Below are 14,394 nucleotides of genomic sequence, written 5' to 3' on the forward strand. Positions count from 1 at the left end.
TAAAATAAAAATCACACCCGTGTGAACTGAGTGGTGTAAGGTGTAAGCCTGTGTAAGCCTGTCTGACGTAATGAAATCATAAGGTAAGGTATTATATAGCCTGATCAGCTCTGATCTGACGTAATGAAATCACACCCGGATGTGATTTCACAACTGGCTTTTTTTGTGCAGAAAAAATGAGCATGGTTGCTACGGTCATCCAGTTCACCCGGGTGTGATTTAATTACGTCAGAAATTATTTTGAACATAGCAACCATGTTCATTTTTTCTGCACAAAAAAGCCAGTTGTAGGAGTGGTTTACACCACTCAACAAAAAAGCCAGTTGTAGGAGTGGTTTACACCACTCAAAAATAGATGCCTCATTGGCCGCTGCAGTTTGTTGGAGCGATTGGAGTTTGTGTTGAAGGAAGGGCGGAATAATTTACACTGGGGAAGGAAGTACGCCGGAAGTGAGGAAGGCACGTTACGTCACGCTGCCACTCAAGTGATTACTGGCCAATCACAGCACATCTTTTCCGGGACTTTCCGACTTACAGACCTGAACATGCGCTCTGTGACGCACATTCATGCTTCCGCGGTGCTTCACAAGGAATCTCGGGAAAGTTTTGCCCTCCCTTGAGCACATACGCTCCAGAGCTGGAAAGGGTGTCTACGTTTATATGTCTATGGGTAAAATGCTCCCAAAATAAATTAGTCTCTGTGACACATTTAGGGGCCGCAATCTGCATTCAAAGATTTTCCTAGAAGCCTTGTCATTAGTCAATTTGCCTGTCTACTTCCTGATTGGTTAGTCATTTCGCCCAGATTTTTTTTGAGTGGTGTAAACCACTCCTACAACTGGCTTTGTTAGTTTACGTGTCTGTCCGTTTACGTGTCTGTCCGTACCAAAAAAATAAAATCACACCCGTGTGAACTGAGTGGTAAATGGTAAATGGTAAATGGTGCATTTATATTGCGCCTTTATCCAAGGCGCTTTACATAGATTGTGCATTACATTCACCCATTCACACACACATTCATACACCGATTGTGGCGGAAGCCATGCAAGGTACCAACCAGCACATCGGGAGCAATTTGGGGTTCAGTGTCTTGCCCAAGGACACTTCGACATGTAGCCAGGAGGAGTCGGGATTCGAACCGCCGACCCATGGATCATTGGACGACCTGCTCTACCTCTTGAGTCACAGTCGGTGTAAGGTCTTATATAGACTGATCAGCTGTGGTCTGACGTAATGTCTGACGTAATGAAATCACACCCGTGTGAACTGGGTGACCATAGCAACCATGCTCATTTTTTGGTACGAACAGACAGACAGACAAACAGACAGACACGTAAACTAACAAAGCCAGTTGTAGGAGTGGTTTACACAACTCAAAAATGAGCATGGTTGCTATGGTCATCCAGTTCACCCGGGTGTGATTTCAGCTTTGTTAGTTTACGTGTCTGTTCGTACCAAAAAATGAGCATGGTTGCTATGGTCACCCAGTTCACACGGGTGTGATTTAATTACGTCAGACATTACGTCAGACCACAGTTGATCAGTCTATATAAGACCTTACACCACTCAGTTCACACGGGTGTGATTTTTTTCCGACCAATGACAAAGCTTATGCTTATGCTTCATTCATTGCTGGCTGTCTGAATACCAAAAAAGAAAGAGGGGAATTTCTTTTGACGTATTCTTTATTGACGATATGCACACAGCTGCCATCTTGTCAGCAAGGTGCTAACTAGGTGCAACTTCCCATAAACAGCCCATTCATCCAAACAGAAAAGTCCAGGACATCTGATTGTATTGAATAACGTCAAACTCACCAACATTGCAGCTGTACTGAATTATCGTCTTACTATCTGCAAAGTGTTTGTTTAATACAAATCCACCGTAGACATGTTATGAGCTACTTCCTGTCAAGAAATTCCTTGCAGATGATTATTTTCTAAGTGTCAGAGTTTGGAAGCACTATCAGTAAAGCAACCTCCTGCTGCCTCCTGCATTATGTGCAAATTCAAAACGGGTGGTACCTGGTACGCATGTGCTGTTGAGTGATAGTCACGAGCACTTCCAAACTCCAGCATTTAGAAAATAGTTGTTCTGCAAGGAATTTCTTGACAGGGAGTAGCTCATAACATGTCTACACAGTGGATTTTTATTAAACACATTGCAGATAGAGGACAATTCAAGCTTTCCGTACAGTTGCAATGTTGGTGACTTTGACGTTATTTAATACAATTAGATAGGACTTTTTTGTTTATGGGAAGTTGCACCTAGTTAGCACCTTGCTGGCAAGAGGGCAGCCGTGTGCATATCGTCAACAGCTACTTTAATGGGTGAACATCTTCAGCTTATAGATTGGCTATTTTCGGTGAAGAAACTTGTTGTAGCGGGAAAAAAGCAGGGGAGCCAAGGATTGACCTGTCGGCAGACTCCGGTCAACAGAGTGTGTATAGGGTTTAAGTATTTTTAAGTTTGTTTTGTACTCTGTTCTCCGTTAGGGCCCGGATGATGGAAACGGCGAGGAGCTGGAGGATGATGGTATCGAGGAGACATTTTCCAAGAGGAAACTGGAGTCCAACTGGGCTCGATATGCAGAGTCTGAGAGGGAGGAAGCTGCTGATGATGACACTCCCACACAGAGAGGAACAGACTATCATGTGCTGCTGGAGTCAGCAGGTAAGGCGTTAGATGTTTTGTTTGTTATGTCAACCACTCTTCTACACAGTCAAATCCTGAGTGTTCATTTAACTTGGAGAAGGTGCAAAGGTACAAATGTAAACAAAATGGACCTATACGGCATACAGGTCCGTTGGTTACATTTGTACACGCTCTGATTAATTAACACTGAGGATTTTACTGTGTACTAGCTGTGTCTGTCTTTCCAAAATAGAAAATACAATCCACAATATTGAGCTAGGAAACACATGCAAGTGTTAAGTGTTACACACTGTGTAACCCAAGGAAAGGGTTGAATTGAAGTGAAACGCAAGAAGAAGAATAGGTCAGAGGCAGCACTCATTTTTATTTATATATAATATTTGAGTTATCGATGTCAGTTCCAAATGTTTTCATTTGAACTGGCCCAGAGAGCTCAGTTCATAATAACTCACAAGTTGGTCAGGTCATATTTACCAATATTCATCATAGGATTAAGATATGAATACATTTGACACATACAAAATCTGTCACTCAATTGTCTCAACTGCCTATGACTCATCCATTGAATTTATTTAGGGTTGTGGGTTGACCAATCGATTTTACGTTTTATTGACCACGAATTGACCTTTGGCAAATGCAGGGACTGACCAAGCTGATTTTATTGGCATATTTGCCACAGGGTAAGGGATCTGTAGTCACATAGCAAAATCAAGGAGATGGGTCGCACACACCAAGACTGTGGTTCAAAAGTTTTATTTCAAACCAAGGACAAACCTTTCGGCTATCCAGCCTTCATCAGTGTGTTCATGTACATGCATCTAGTCAATAAGGTGCAAAAGCTTTAATTAAACAGGGACATTTACCATATACTTAGTGGGATGGTTGATTTGAAATTTCATATGGGCATATGTGACCAGCTGATTTTTCACTTTTCTTAAATGTGAGATGTTATATTAGCATTTTTTTAAAATACTACTTTTAAAATATTTAAAAGTAGCTGTGCACTGCTCGGTTGCAATAATTATGACATTTATAACGGTTCCTTTTTAGGAGGGGTTTACTTTGTACCATTCAATTACAGCCGATGGCAGATTTCCGGCTGGTTTGTCAGCCTGACACAACCTATGGATAGTCTTTAGGGTGGAGAAGGTCACATGACATGATGATGGCAGTGAGAGGTGTTGGTGCTGATCACAGCAGGCAGATATTACATAACAGACTCTATATAGGCCGAGGGGATAGTCGTGAGATATTAAAATGTATCCAGAAGGGAAGAGAGAGACCAGTAAGAATAATTGTGTATTACGATCTCACAATATATATTTTTTTATAATCCCACCATGCGATACCATTACAATGTTGACACCCTTCCCTAGCACAAACCCCTGTGGTTCTCAAGTCAGTAGCTGCCCTCTTTAATTTACATCAATCACACTTCACACTGCACTAACCCTCTCTCCTACATCATGGCATTGGATTGTCAGTATTTAGGCCATCTGATTTGTGTTCGATCATCTGAAGGTTGTACGATTTGATTTGACAGAGGTTTGAAAAATGCCCATGTCTAAAATACTGTATTGTTCTCACAGGCACAAAAACAATGCAAACTACAAAGATGCTATTCTGGAAAAATTGCAGTGTGGTTGCCGCAATCACTAATATAGACCCCTCCCTGTAATTTTGCTAGCCAATTACAATTTCAAGTCACCCCTGTGATCATGTGGAAGTAATCCGGAGGGGATTTATCCGTTCATGTTTTTGCAACAAACGGTTACATTTTTGGCTTTTGGCTCTGTGTTGATGCCATCACCCACGACATGTGATTCAATTGGGATGGAAGCCGATTATATGCATATGCGAACGATATTCATTATCAAAATCCTGTGGTTTTAATCAGATAGGTCTGGTGATCATGTGTGCCGATTTCTGTGAGATTTGGACAAAATCTGTAGGAGGAGCAAAATGTGTGTTTTAAAGAAAATTCTAAATGGCGGAAAATCTATCCTGACGGGGATTTTACGACCTACGGTTCAAGAGTTATAGGCCAAAACGTGAAGTGGGCTGTTATAGCGCCACCATGAGGCCGACCAATATAATTATGTTAATTATTTTTTGTAATTATTATGAACCTCCCCTCCAAGTTTTGTAACTATAGCCCTTACGGTCTCAGAGAAAATAAATACATGAATGTGAGTTTTCGCATTTTCCCATTCAAGTCAATGGGAAAAAATAATTGACCAATAAATTAATCCAGCCAGCGTTTATTGCAGCTGTTTGTACCGCAAACAGACCCACTTCTTGTGCATATTGCACGTAGTCTTTTTCTTATTGCTGCATTCCTTGGACCCTCTTATCGCTGCTTGCAGCTATATATTGACAGATGTAAACAAGTTTCATACATAAGTTCCATGGCCTTTGAGCAAACAAGGCAAGAGTTAGGCCTGTTCAAAGTGCCCTGTATTGCTGCTTGCAGCTATATTTATTTTACAAATTGTTATGTAGAATTGCGTAGAACGTTTCACGCAAATTCCTAAAAAAAAATCACATTTTGTGCCAGGAAACGAGGCATGAGTTATGCCTGTTCAAAAGTTTCATTTTCAAACGATTGCTATAGCGCCCCCCTTTGGCCAATTGGAGTAAGACTGGTTTCAGTGCTATTTGGCATGAACCTCTACCATACTGTAAAGTTTCATAAACATGATGTGACTCTGCATGTATTTTTAGGGGCAGAAGAAGAATTTTCATAAAACTGCTATTTTCATTGGCTCATAAAAGCTTAATTTCTTTCACTTACAAACTTCTCTTATACTGGTATATTGATTCGAGATTCGAGTTTCGAGCAAATTGCGCAAAAATCCCAGGAGTAGATTCGATGTAACTGTTTTTCATATAATTCAAAATGGTGGATGATCTAAAGGTCAGAGGTCAAAAGTCAGAACACGAAAGTTATTCGGCATGGGAAGATGCATAATGTGTATCGAAGTTTTATTGCTGATGGCCAAATGGTTCATGAGCTATGCCTGTTCAAAAGTTACCCTTTGGCCAATGGTCGTGGGCTTTGCGTCCTCACTGTTTGGCATAGCGCTCTACCATATTGCCATAGAACTGCTATTTTTGGCAGGAGAAGGAGAAGAAGAAAAAAACTGACAAAATACAATCATCATCAATAAGGGACCAAAGTCCCTTTGGTCTTACCCCTTAATGAATTGAGCAATATTCCAAAAACGAGTCTAGACTATTGTGTTGCAAGTTTCATACAGCTAATTAACAAATTAATTAGGGCATTCTGAAAAGGCAAATTTGGAATGAGGCCAGCAGGTAGAGATGTGCAGGTCGATGCATAACCCGCAGGTTGGGTGGGTTCAGGTAAGCTTCGGACGCAATTATTGGGGGTTCGGGTGGGCGGATCAACCTCACCCAGGAAAAACAAATGGTTCAGATTGGGTTCGGGTTGTGTTTGGGTTTCCGATTGACATACCGTATACATTTTTTCAGGTTTAAAAAAAAAAGTAGTGACCCTAAGTGTGATCTTTCTTTCTTGTCATGGTTTGTTGTGTTTGTGTTTCAGTTTTGTACTTTTATCACATGATTTGACGTGCCTGCCAGTAACTGCTATAATGTGCTAGGACAATATCTTGTATTGTATCACTTTTGTAGGGCCTCCTCTTTTTATTTCAGTTCACTTGTCTTGAACCTCCTGTTGTGTGGGGAAGGTATTGCATAACAAATACAATCTCTCACCCATCAAATGAGAGTGGTGTAGTCACTGGTTTAAACACAAATCCAGGGCATCATTGTGCCTTCTTTACAGACAACTGCATGATGCAGACAGTTTTTATTTTTGAAACATTTTTGAGTTTTTCTTCTACTCAGGACGAGTGGTTAAGCAATTACATGTTTTTAGAGGTAGCGTCAAATGTGTAATTAGTTTGACTCATATCTATCATCCTTCAGTTTTGCCCACTTGTTAGATTAGTCATGCTGTACAGCGTGTGTCGGCGCTCTCCCAAGGGCACTTAATTGTATGTGGGAGGGAGATACTCAAGTGGCGTTTGTTTTCCTGGCCACTTACAGCCATGAAATCAGGAATTGTCCACTGAGCCTATATCAGCTTGTATGGTTGTATACAGTACTATACCAGGCCCTTGCTAGTGTTTGAATAGCTTTTGTTCAGTTTGGCAACATGCAGTAGCTCAGACAGGTCAGAGAGTGCGTAGTTTATTCTGCCAGGATTCGTTGGGCTCAGCTGTCTGTTTTTTTTCAGGACCGGGGGAGCGCCAGGAAGCATCTGGAGGGCCAATTGGAAAGGAGAGTGAGAAAAAAAGAAAAAAAACTTGTTGGTGTAATTAAGAGAATCGCAGAGAGGGAAAAAGACTAGTCTTGCATGATTTTAGACACCTGTTACTTTTAGACACCTTTCATACATTCATTCAAACCTTTATTTATTCTCGAAAGACATGAGGTCGCCCTCATTTGCAGTGTCGTCGAGATACAACAAAATACAACATTTTCAGAGCAATAAACACAAACGGAACAGAACGGCAACATTTCCTCATCGCCTGAGGCTGTGATGGATATTCTTTTTTATCAAGCAATGTTACGAATTCCATGTGAGATGGGAGCCTTAGGAGGTTGTTGCTTAGTAACACGTACTTGCTTTGGCCCAACCAGGCTAAGGCCCATTTTATCGTCCATCACACGATGGTGCATGCCGAAATCAGCAGACCTACAAGCTCATAACACATCTGTGATGTGCTGTTATCTTGTAGGTCGGCTAAGTATGAATTGGAATTTAGACACTCAGTCCTGTAGTGTAGCTCATCGTCCTATGGCTCCTAATTATTAATCCATTGAGACCTGAGACAGTTTTCTGAAAAACCTCTTTCTATATCAGTGGTTCTCAGACTATTTCATGTCAAGGACCACACAATGTATATGTAATTGGCTGCCGATCCCCATCTGAAAATATGTTGTTCCAGGGACCTCCCAGAAGCAAAGATTTGAGTTAAAAACGTTTGCTGTGAAAGAATAAAGTATATGTAATTGGCCGCCGACCCCCATCTGAAAATATGTTGTTCCAGGGACCTCCCTGAAGCAAAGATTTGAGTTAAAAAGGTTTGCTGTTAAAGAATAAAGATTTGCACACATTTTCACGATAAAGCAGATCTACAAGCTTGTAAACCGGCACTCGGTGTTGCGCTATGAGCTTGTAGATCTGCTATTTTTCAATAGCTAAAGTTTAAAATAATGGTTAAAGTGGTTAAAAGATAAGGTGACAGATGTGTTCCAATGGGTTAATTGCTTCACAATGTCACATAAAGTGACTAGGCCAGTGATGGATCCTATCATGGGTCCAGTAAATTGTACAGTCTCAGAGTTAAATTAAGGCTTGAGTATGGTGGTGGTGGTGGTGGTGGTGGTGGTGGTGGTGATGATGATGGTGGTGGTGATGAAAGAGGAAGGGCAGTTGAGATTACATTACGTTTCCTTCCCCATCCATCTTTCCTCTTCGATGTCTCCCTTTTGACTGATACCTGTCCATTTAAACTCTATACTAGACGGGAAATTAATAGTGCAGCCGCGCCCGGCTGTGTATATATACACAGCTCCTTCTCAAAAAATTAGAATATCATGGAAAAGTAAAGTTTCCTCTGTAATATAAATAAAAAAGTGAAACTTTTATATATTCTACGCCCCAAGAGGTGATAAGCCTGTGGCACTATTGAGGTGTTATGGAAGCCCAGGTTTGCTTTGATAACAGCCGTAAGTTAATTTGTATTGTTGAATCTAGTGTCTCACACCTTCCTCTTGACAATACAACATACATTCTCTGTGGGGTTCAGGTCAGGCCAGTTGGCTAGTCAGTTAAAGGGACACTTCACCCTTTTTGCAAAAAAAGAAAAAAAAAGTTAAATGTTAATGACGTTTAGAAGATTTAGAACACTTTCCTGGGGTCTTTATGTGGTTTTAGATATATTCAATTTTAGCAGTGTCCATGATGTCACAGACACTGGGCTCACTTCTTTCCTGTACTACAATTCCCATAATGCTTTGGTGCACTGCTCCTCCTTGTGGATAGGGGGCAGGCTGTCTTACTGAGACAACATGTAGTCCAGGAACTAAATGAGCCCAGTGTCTGTGACATCATGGACACTGCTAAAAAAAGTGTTCTAAATCTTCTAAACGTCATTAACATGTATTTTTTTTGCAAAAACAGTGAAGTGTCCCTTTAAGCACAGTAATGCCATGGCCAGTACACTATTACTAGTAGTTTCGGCGCTGTGGGCAGGTGCCAAGTGCTGCTGGAAAAGGAAATCAGTATATCCATAAAACTTGTCAACGTATGAAAAGCACACAGTGCCGTAAAATATCTTAATCTCTGGATCTCGGTCTTGGCTACAAAGGAGTTAATAGATGGTTGTGTTGACTCTGGAATTGATAAACACTGTGACATTTCATTGTTCACTGACAGTGAACAAAGGAAATGGCTCATATAAAAGCTCAGAACGTATCACAAGGTGTGAGATTGTAGATGAGATAGTGCTATTATTGATATCAATCTAATATTGATATATTGCCCAGCCCTAACTCCAATCCTGTGTTTAATGAAAAAATAAACCCTTAATGGTCAAATAATGAAAAAACTTGAACTGAAGGCTATGTTGATTTCTATTGTTTGGTAGTCACTGAATGACTGTTGTGTAACTAACCCTAGTGCTAATCCAAACACTCCACCAAGTGCTTCCAGCCGGTGACTCTTGCATGCCCATTCTATTATATAAGCCTTTCATATCAAGCCAGACCGGATATATTTATTTAGTATGTTTTAGTTTGCACTGACTGAACTTCAGTTATTTAACCACATGGAAGCTAGAGTCTATACTCATAACCTGTTGAGTTTTGATCTTGTAAATCTGCTATTTTCCTCAAAGGGATTTGATCGAGAGGGAAATAATTAGGCAAACATGTGACAACCATGTTCAGTATAAAACCCTGGGAGACCCCCAGTCAATGAAGCACAGTACTGTAAAAATCCTTTACTGCCATCAAAAGGGTGTTTTGAAGATGTCATGTGACATGTGCTTTAGAGACAAAAGGTTGTCGCAGACTTGAGAACTTTGAGAAAACTTGAGATGTGGAATTTTAATTGACCATGACTGTATTGGTTCCCTTAAGCCTTAAGGCAACTCTCTTGTGTTGCCTTCGAGCTTTTGTGTCAAGTCTTGTCTGTCCATCAGCTGGGTGTTGATCGTGCTGGTGTTGCTAGTAACGCACGCACGCACTGCATTTGCCCTCGTCTCTGCATGCGGATGTGGCCGCATGTGTGATTGTTGTTCCGGCTGGGCAGTTGTTGAAGAACCAACATCATGTTACACACATTAGCACAAGGATCAATCCACCTCCCCCGCAGCCGTAGTTTACCAGGGCCACTAATGGGCACCTATCAGGACTAATTCCTAATGAGACTAAAGGAAATTACATTAAAACGTTCAGTGATTCACCTAACTAGATTGACAAGTACAAGGGATGTTTCCCCCCCTAACAAACCGAGATGAATAGTCTCAATCACAGCATTCATTTTTAAGTTCTAGCCTTGTCACGGATACTTGATTGTTGGCCATTCCAGAGTGGAAGAAGGAATTCATAACCAAAGCACAGCATGTGTTCTTATAGGTTTACACTTACACTTGTACTGTAGGTTCGTTGGGGATGGGGATGAAATACACTTCTAAGTAAGGTCTCTTTACCATTTCTACTTTGATAACAGTCATGGTTGTTAACCACTTAAGTTAAGCCTTATTTTCTACTGTATGGTGGTGTTGCGGGGTGCATACTTAGTTTAGACTAGTCATTGGTTAGACATAAGGTTGGTGAGGGGTGCGTTAAAACGACCGGATTAAGGTTGGTGAGGGGTGCGTTAAGTGTGTGTGATATATTTATAATATTACAGTAAAATATTAAAATCTAATAATGACAAATCTAGGTACATTAGTTAAATTAAAACATTGCCTTTGTAATTGCCTGGTATAAGAGTTGAGTCAAATAGAGAAGTCACTTACCCTATATGGCTCCAAAAGCGTGAGTATAGAACAGGATCCTACAGCAGCAGAGGGATGTGATCTTTCTTTCACTGTTTTCCTTTACCTCTGATTCAGTTCAGTACTGTGGCTTTCAGTGCTTTCTGTGACTCTCTCTCCTTCGCTCCACACTTCGTTTCTGTCCTTCTCTTATTCTCTCTCTTTGTCTGTCTGTGTGTGTGTGTGCCTCTCTCTGTCACTGAATCATTTCCCATCAAACAATGCTGGAATCCACAAGTGTCCGTTCAGGTAGGTTATATATCACACAGGATGGTGTGATCACCCTTCCCAGACATCAAGTATTTCCCATCCTTAGGTGAAGCTGCTTTCATCATTTGCACCAAAAACCAGAAGAAGGAGAAGGAGTTCTTCGTCCCCGGGGTCCGGCACTGCTCTGATACATTGTCTTCCCAGCAGAGTGGGTTAACCACAATAGCAGTATCAATGTCCTCAGTGCGATGGCAGTGTAACTGTAAGCGCATGCATAATCTCATCTCATCACCATCTTCTCTGAAGAATCAGAAGGAGCAGGGAGCAGTTCGAGTCGGTTAAGCTTACATTTCATTTATATATATTTTTAAAGTTTGCGCCGGTGCTCCATACATGGGTCAGATGACGTCTTCTACCTGACTTCTGTGGCATCTGGCTTTGCTGCCTCGGTGCACACTGCACATCACACTTTTGGACTCACTACAGCATGTCACAAATAGATGGAGCTGTGAAGAGAAACTCCCACAGGGCCTGAAGGCTCGTCATGTATCAGGAGGCACTGAGCAACATGCGAGAGGAAGCATAGAAGAAGAGGAGGGCTAGAGGTGGATAAAAAAAAAATGCTAGGAGGAGGGGGGAGGGGTGTGTGTGTGTGTGTGTGTGTGTGTGTGTGTGTGTGTGTGTGTGTGTGTGTGTGTGTGTGTGTGTGTGTGTGTGTGTGTGTGTGTGTGTGTGTGTGTGTGTGTGTGTGTGTGTGTGTGTGTGTGTGTGTGTGTGTGTGTGTGTGTGTGTGTGTGTGTGTGTGTGTGTGTGTGTGAAGTCAGGAGTGGCAGTGAAAACGATGGCTTATAATTACACGCTCCTAATATTTGAACAGCATTTGGTTTGCCAAGCAAATTGGGTAGACTGAAACCGGCCAGTCATATCAGTCTACTCCAAGCTATGTATCTACCACAATAACTGCAATAGACGCACAACTAAATGACAACGGCAATGGGTTCACAGTGTGACACTGGACTGCGGGTTTAGACAATGAAAAAAACTCTAATGATTATATTATGTGCCCTCAAAAATACTCAATTGCTATATAAAAGAAACGTAAACACCACTCGAGCACCTCAATTTTGTTAAAAAATATTGCTTTGTGTGTGTGTGAACCCCATGGGTTGTGGCTTATTACAAGCTCGATTGACTGATTGCTTTATTAGTCAGAAATGTAAACGGCACATGGTACAGTAAGATATTAAAGGCATAACATAAAACATACCTGGGGACTAGTATTTGAAGCTCTGGGGGGGAGGTCTATGGCACAGCATTCAAAACCGGAAGTCGTTGGTATTCCCCCTCCATTATAACGGACGGGAGGCAAAATCTTCTAACGCTGATTTCTCTGAATCTAAATCACAGATTAAGATTCTAATCAAAACACACATTTTCCCATCGCTAGTCGCGGTAAAATAATTCATGCCACGGGTGGTCGGCGATGAATTTGATCATCCCGCGAAGGTTTTGGTTAGCCGTTTACTAATGCCAGGTCAAGCAAAATATGTGCCGCATATATTAGTAAGCAAGTTTATGCAGAGAGCTGTCACATTGCCAGTGTAGACTAAATATTATTCTCTCTGTTACATACAGACCGTTAGGATCCAGTCACAGTGTTATTGTGCGAGTGTGATTTGTTGACTACCAGGGTTCCGATTGTTCTTTTTGAGACCTAGCTTGACTAAAAGCTGTTGTAAAGTAAAGTCCCTTCTGCTATTTATTGGCGTTTCTTTTGACCACTTAAACCCTACATAATTGACCATGGTCCCCCAGGGCTCTATCCTTGGCCCTCTGCTTTTACACCAAGGGCACACGGGCACAGTGTTACCTTGAAAAGGGCTCTGAAGCAATAAATAGCTCGGCAAGGTCTATTTACTGGTTCCAACTGACACCGGGCAGTATAAGTGTTAAGACATTAAAGACAAACATTAAAAGTCCATAGACTTGGCTGCCACATGACGTCATGAGTGGAAGCCAGACCCCTCAAAAATTCTAAAATAGCAGGTGTACAAGCTTGCAGCGCAGCACAAAGTGACACGCTGCACTGTTCACTGTTCTTTAGCAAAGCTAAAATCTAAAATTACACTTTCCTGGTTTTAATGAGTTAAGGTGTAGATGTGATCTATATTTTGTGATGGCAGAACCATACTTTCCCCTCCAGTTCCATTTAGCCTCAATGAGTGTGCAATAACATCATTATAGGAATGAGGATTAACATGGAATAGATCAATACCTAGGGAGTGATCAATATTGATATTGACAGTGTTTGGTCAAAGATAATGGCTCATTTGTGTACGTGCACGTGCTTACGGCTACATCCATTTCAACGTAATAATGTTATTAGTGGGTGCTTTTTTTATTCAGTTGCTATTTCGCCTTTCAGACAACGAAGCAATGTCCACTGTGGTTTACATTAACAGCTGGACAAATGCTCCTGACACAATGAGACTATCCCAGGGTCACATGTTACAACATGCCATCAACCTCACATAGAGTTGTTCAGGTAAGCGCAAGGGCCAGTGTTATGTTGGCTCATCTTACCTACTCTGAAAGATGTAGAAGTTTGTAATTATTCCTGCCTAGAGATAGGCTGTAGTGCTGATGTGAATGAGCGTTCTGTGAAGCAGTCCCAGTGTTTCCAGCATTCCCAATTAGTGATGTTAATAGTTCATCGTTAATCGATTAATCACCGTTGAGAAATTCTTCAATTAAACAGTTAACGACTAGAATATATTGTTCCTAAAGAAACAATGTGGGGTCGCTGCAAGCCAAAAAATAAAGTAGTATAAATAGTACAAATGTAGTGAAGGTCCCAGGAGTGCACTCTTTGACTTTGTATGTATGGGGAAGGGGGGATGTACAAAAGTATAGAGCTCCGAAGTCTGACGTCACTTTCAGTAGAGGGCGTCAATCTCCAGGTTCATGTATTTGTTTATTTGCATTGAGATCCCCAAACGGCGATTTTGTGTTTGAAAAATAAACCGACCACCTCGGCGTTTCTGTCAGGGGAGTGGCTGTGCGTCGTTAATGATGTCCATTCATATTTGATACAGCCAGTTTCTAGAGAAAATGGAATTAATGTGACCGCAAAAGCCTTGAAACTACATATGAATGCAAGGTCGCTGAGTATATACGTCACGCCCAGCTGTCAACATATTGCGTTCCTGAGATTCCACGTTGACGTAAGCTCAGCTGGTGGTGACTCGACTCGTACTAACCACGATACATTATATATCAATAAAATAAAAATAAAAATAAACGTAATTAACGTTCAGTTTCTGTTGTGCGACGGGCTGCGGGCAGAAGCAGCCTACCCGGAAATGTAGTCTCTGGGTTGTTTGGCTCGTTTCTAACGCTTATTTTGTTACTCTTTGGGTATATTTGTACATTTCCACCTTCAGTCGATGCT

The 14,394-nt window shown here is 41.3% G+C and overlaps 1 protein-coding gene across 2 annotated transcripts in view; it reads left to right on the top strand.

Annotated features, from left to right (window-relative positions):
• Nucleotides 1-14,394, top strand: part of aven (apoptosis, caspase activation inhibitor) — a 32,095-nt gene that overhangs the window by 1,421 nt on the left and 16,280 nt on the right. For both annotated transcript variants that reach the window (XM_079525416.1, XM_079525415.1), the window contains exon 2: nt 2,496-2,673. In XM_079525416.1, coding sequence (XP_079381542.1) covers nt 2,496-2,673 — 178 coding nt within the window. The remainder of the gene's footprint in view (nt 1-2,495; nt 2,674-14,394) is intronic.

This window comes from Electrona antarctica, assembly GCF_951216825.1.
Source record: "Electrona antarctica genome assembly, chromosome: 17".
NCBI lineage: Eukaryota > Metazoa > Chordata > Actinopteri > Myctophiformes > Myctophidae > Electrona > Electrona antarctica.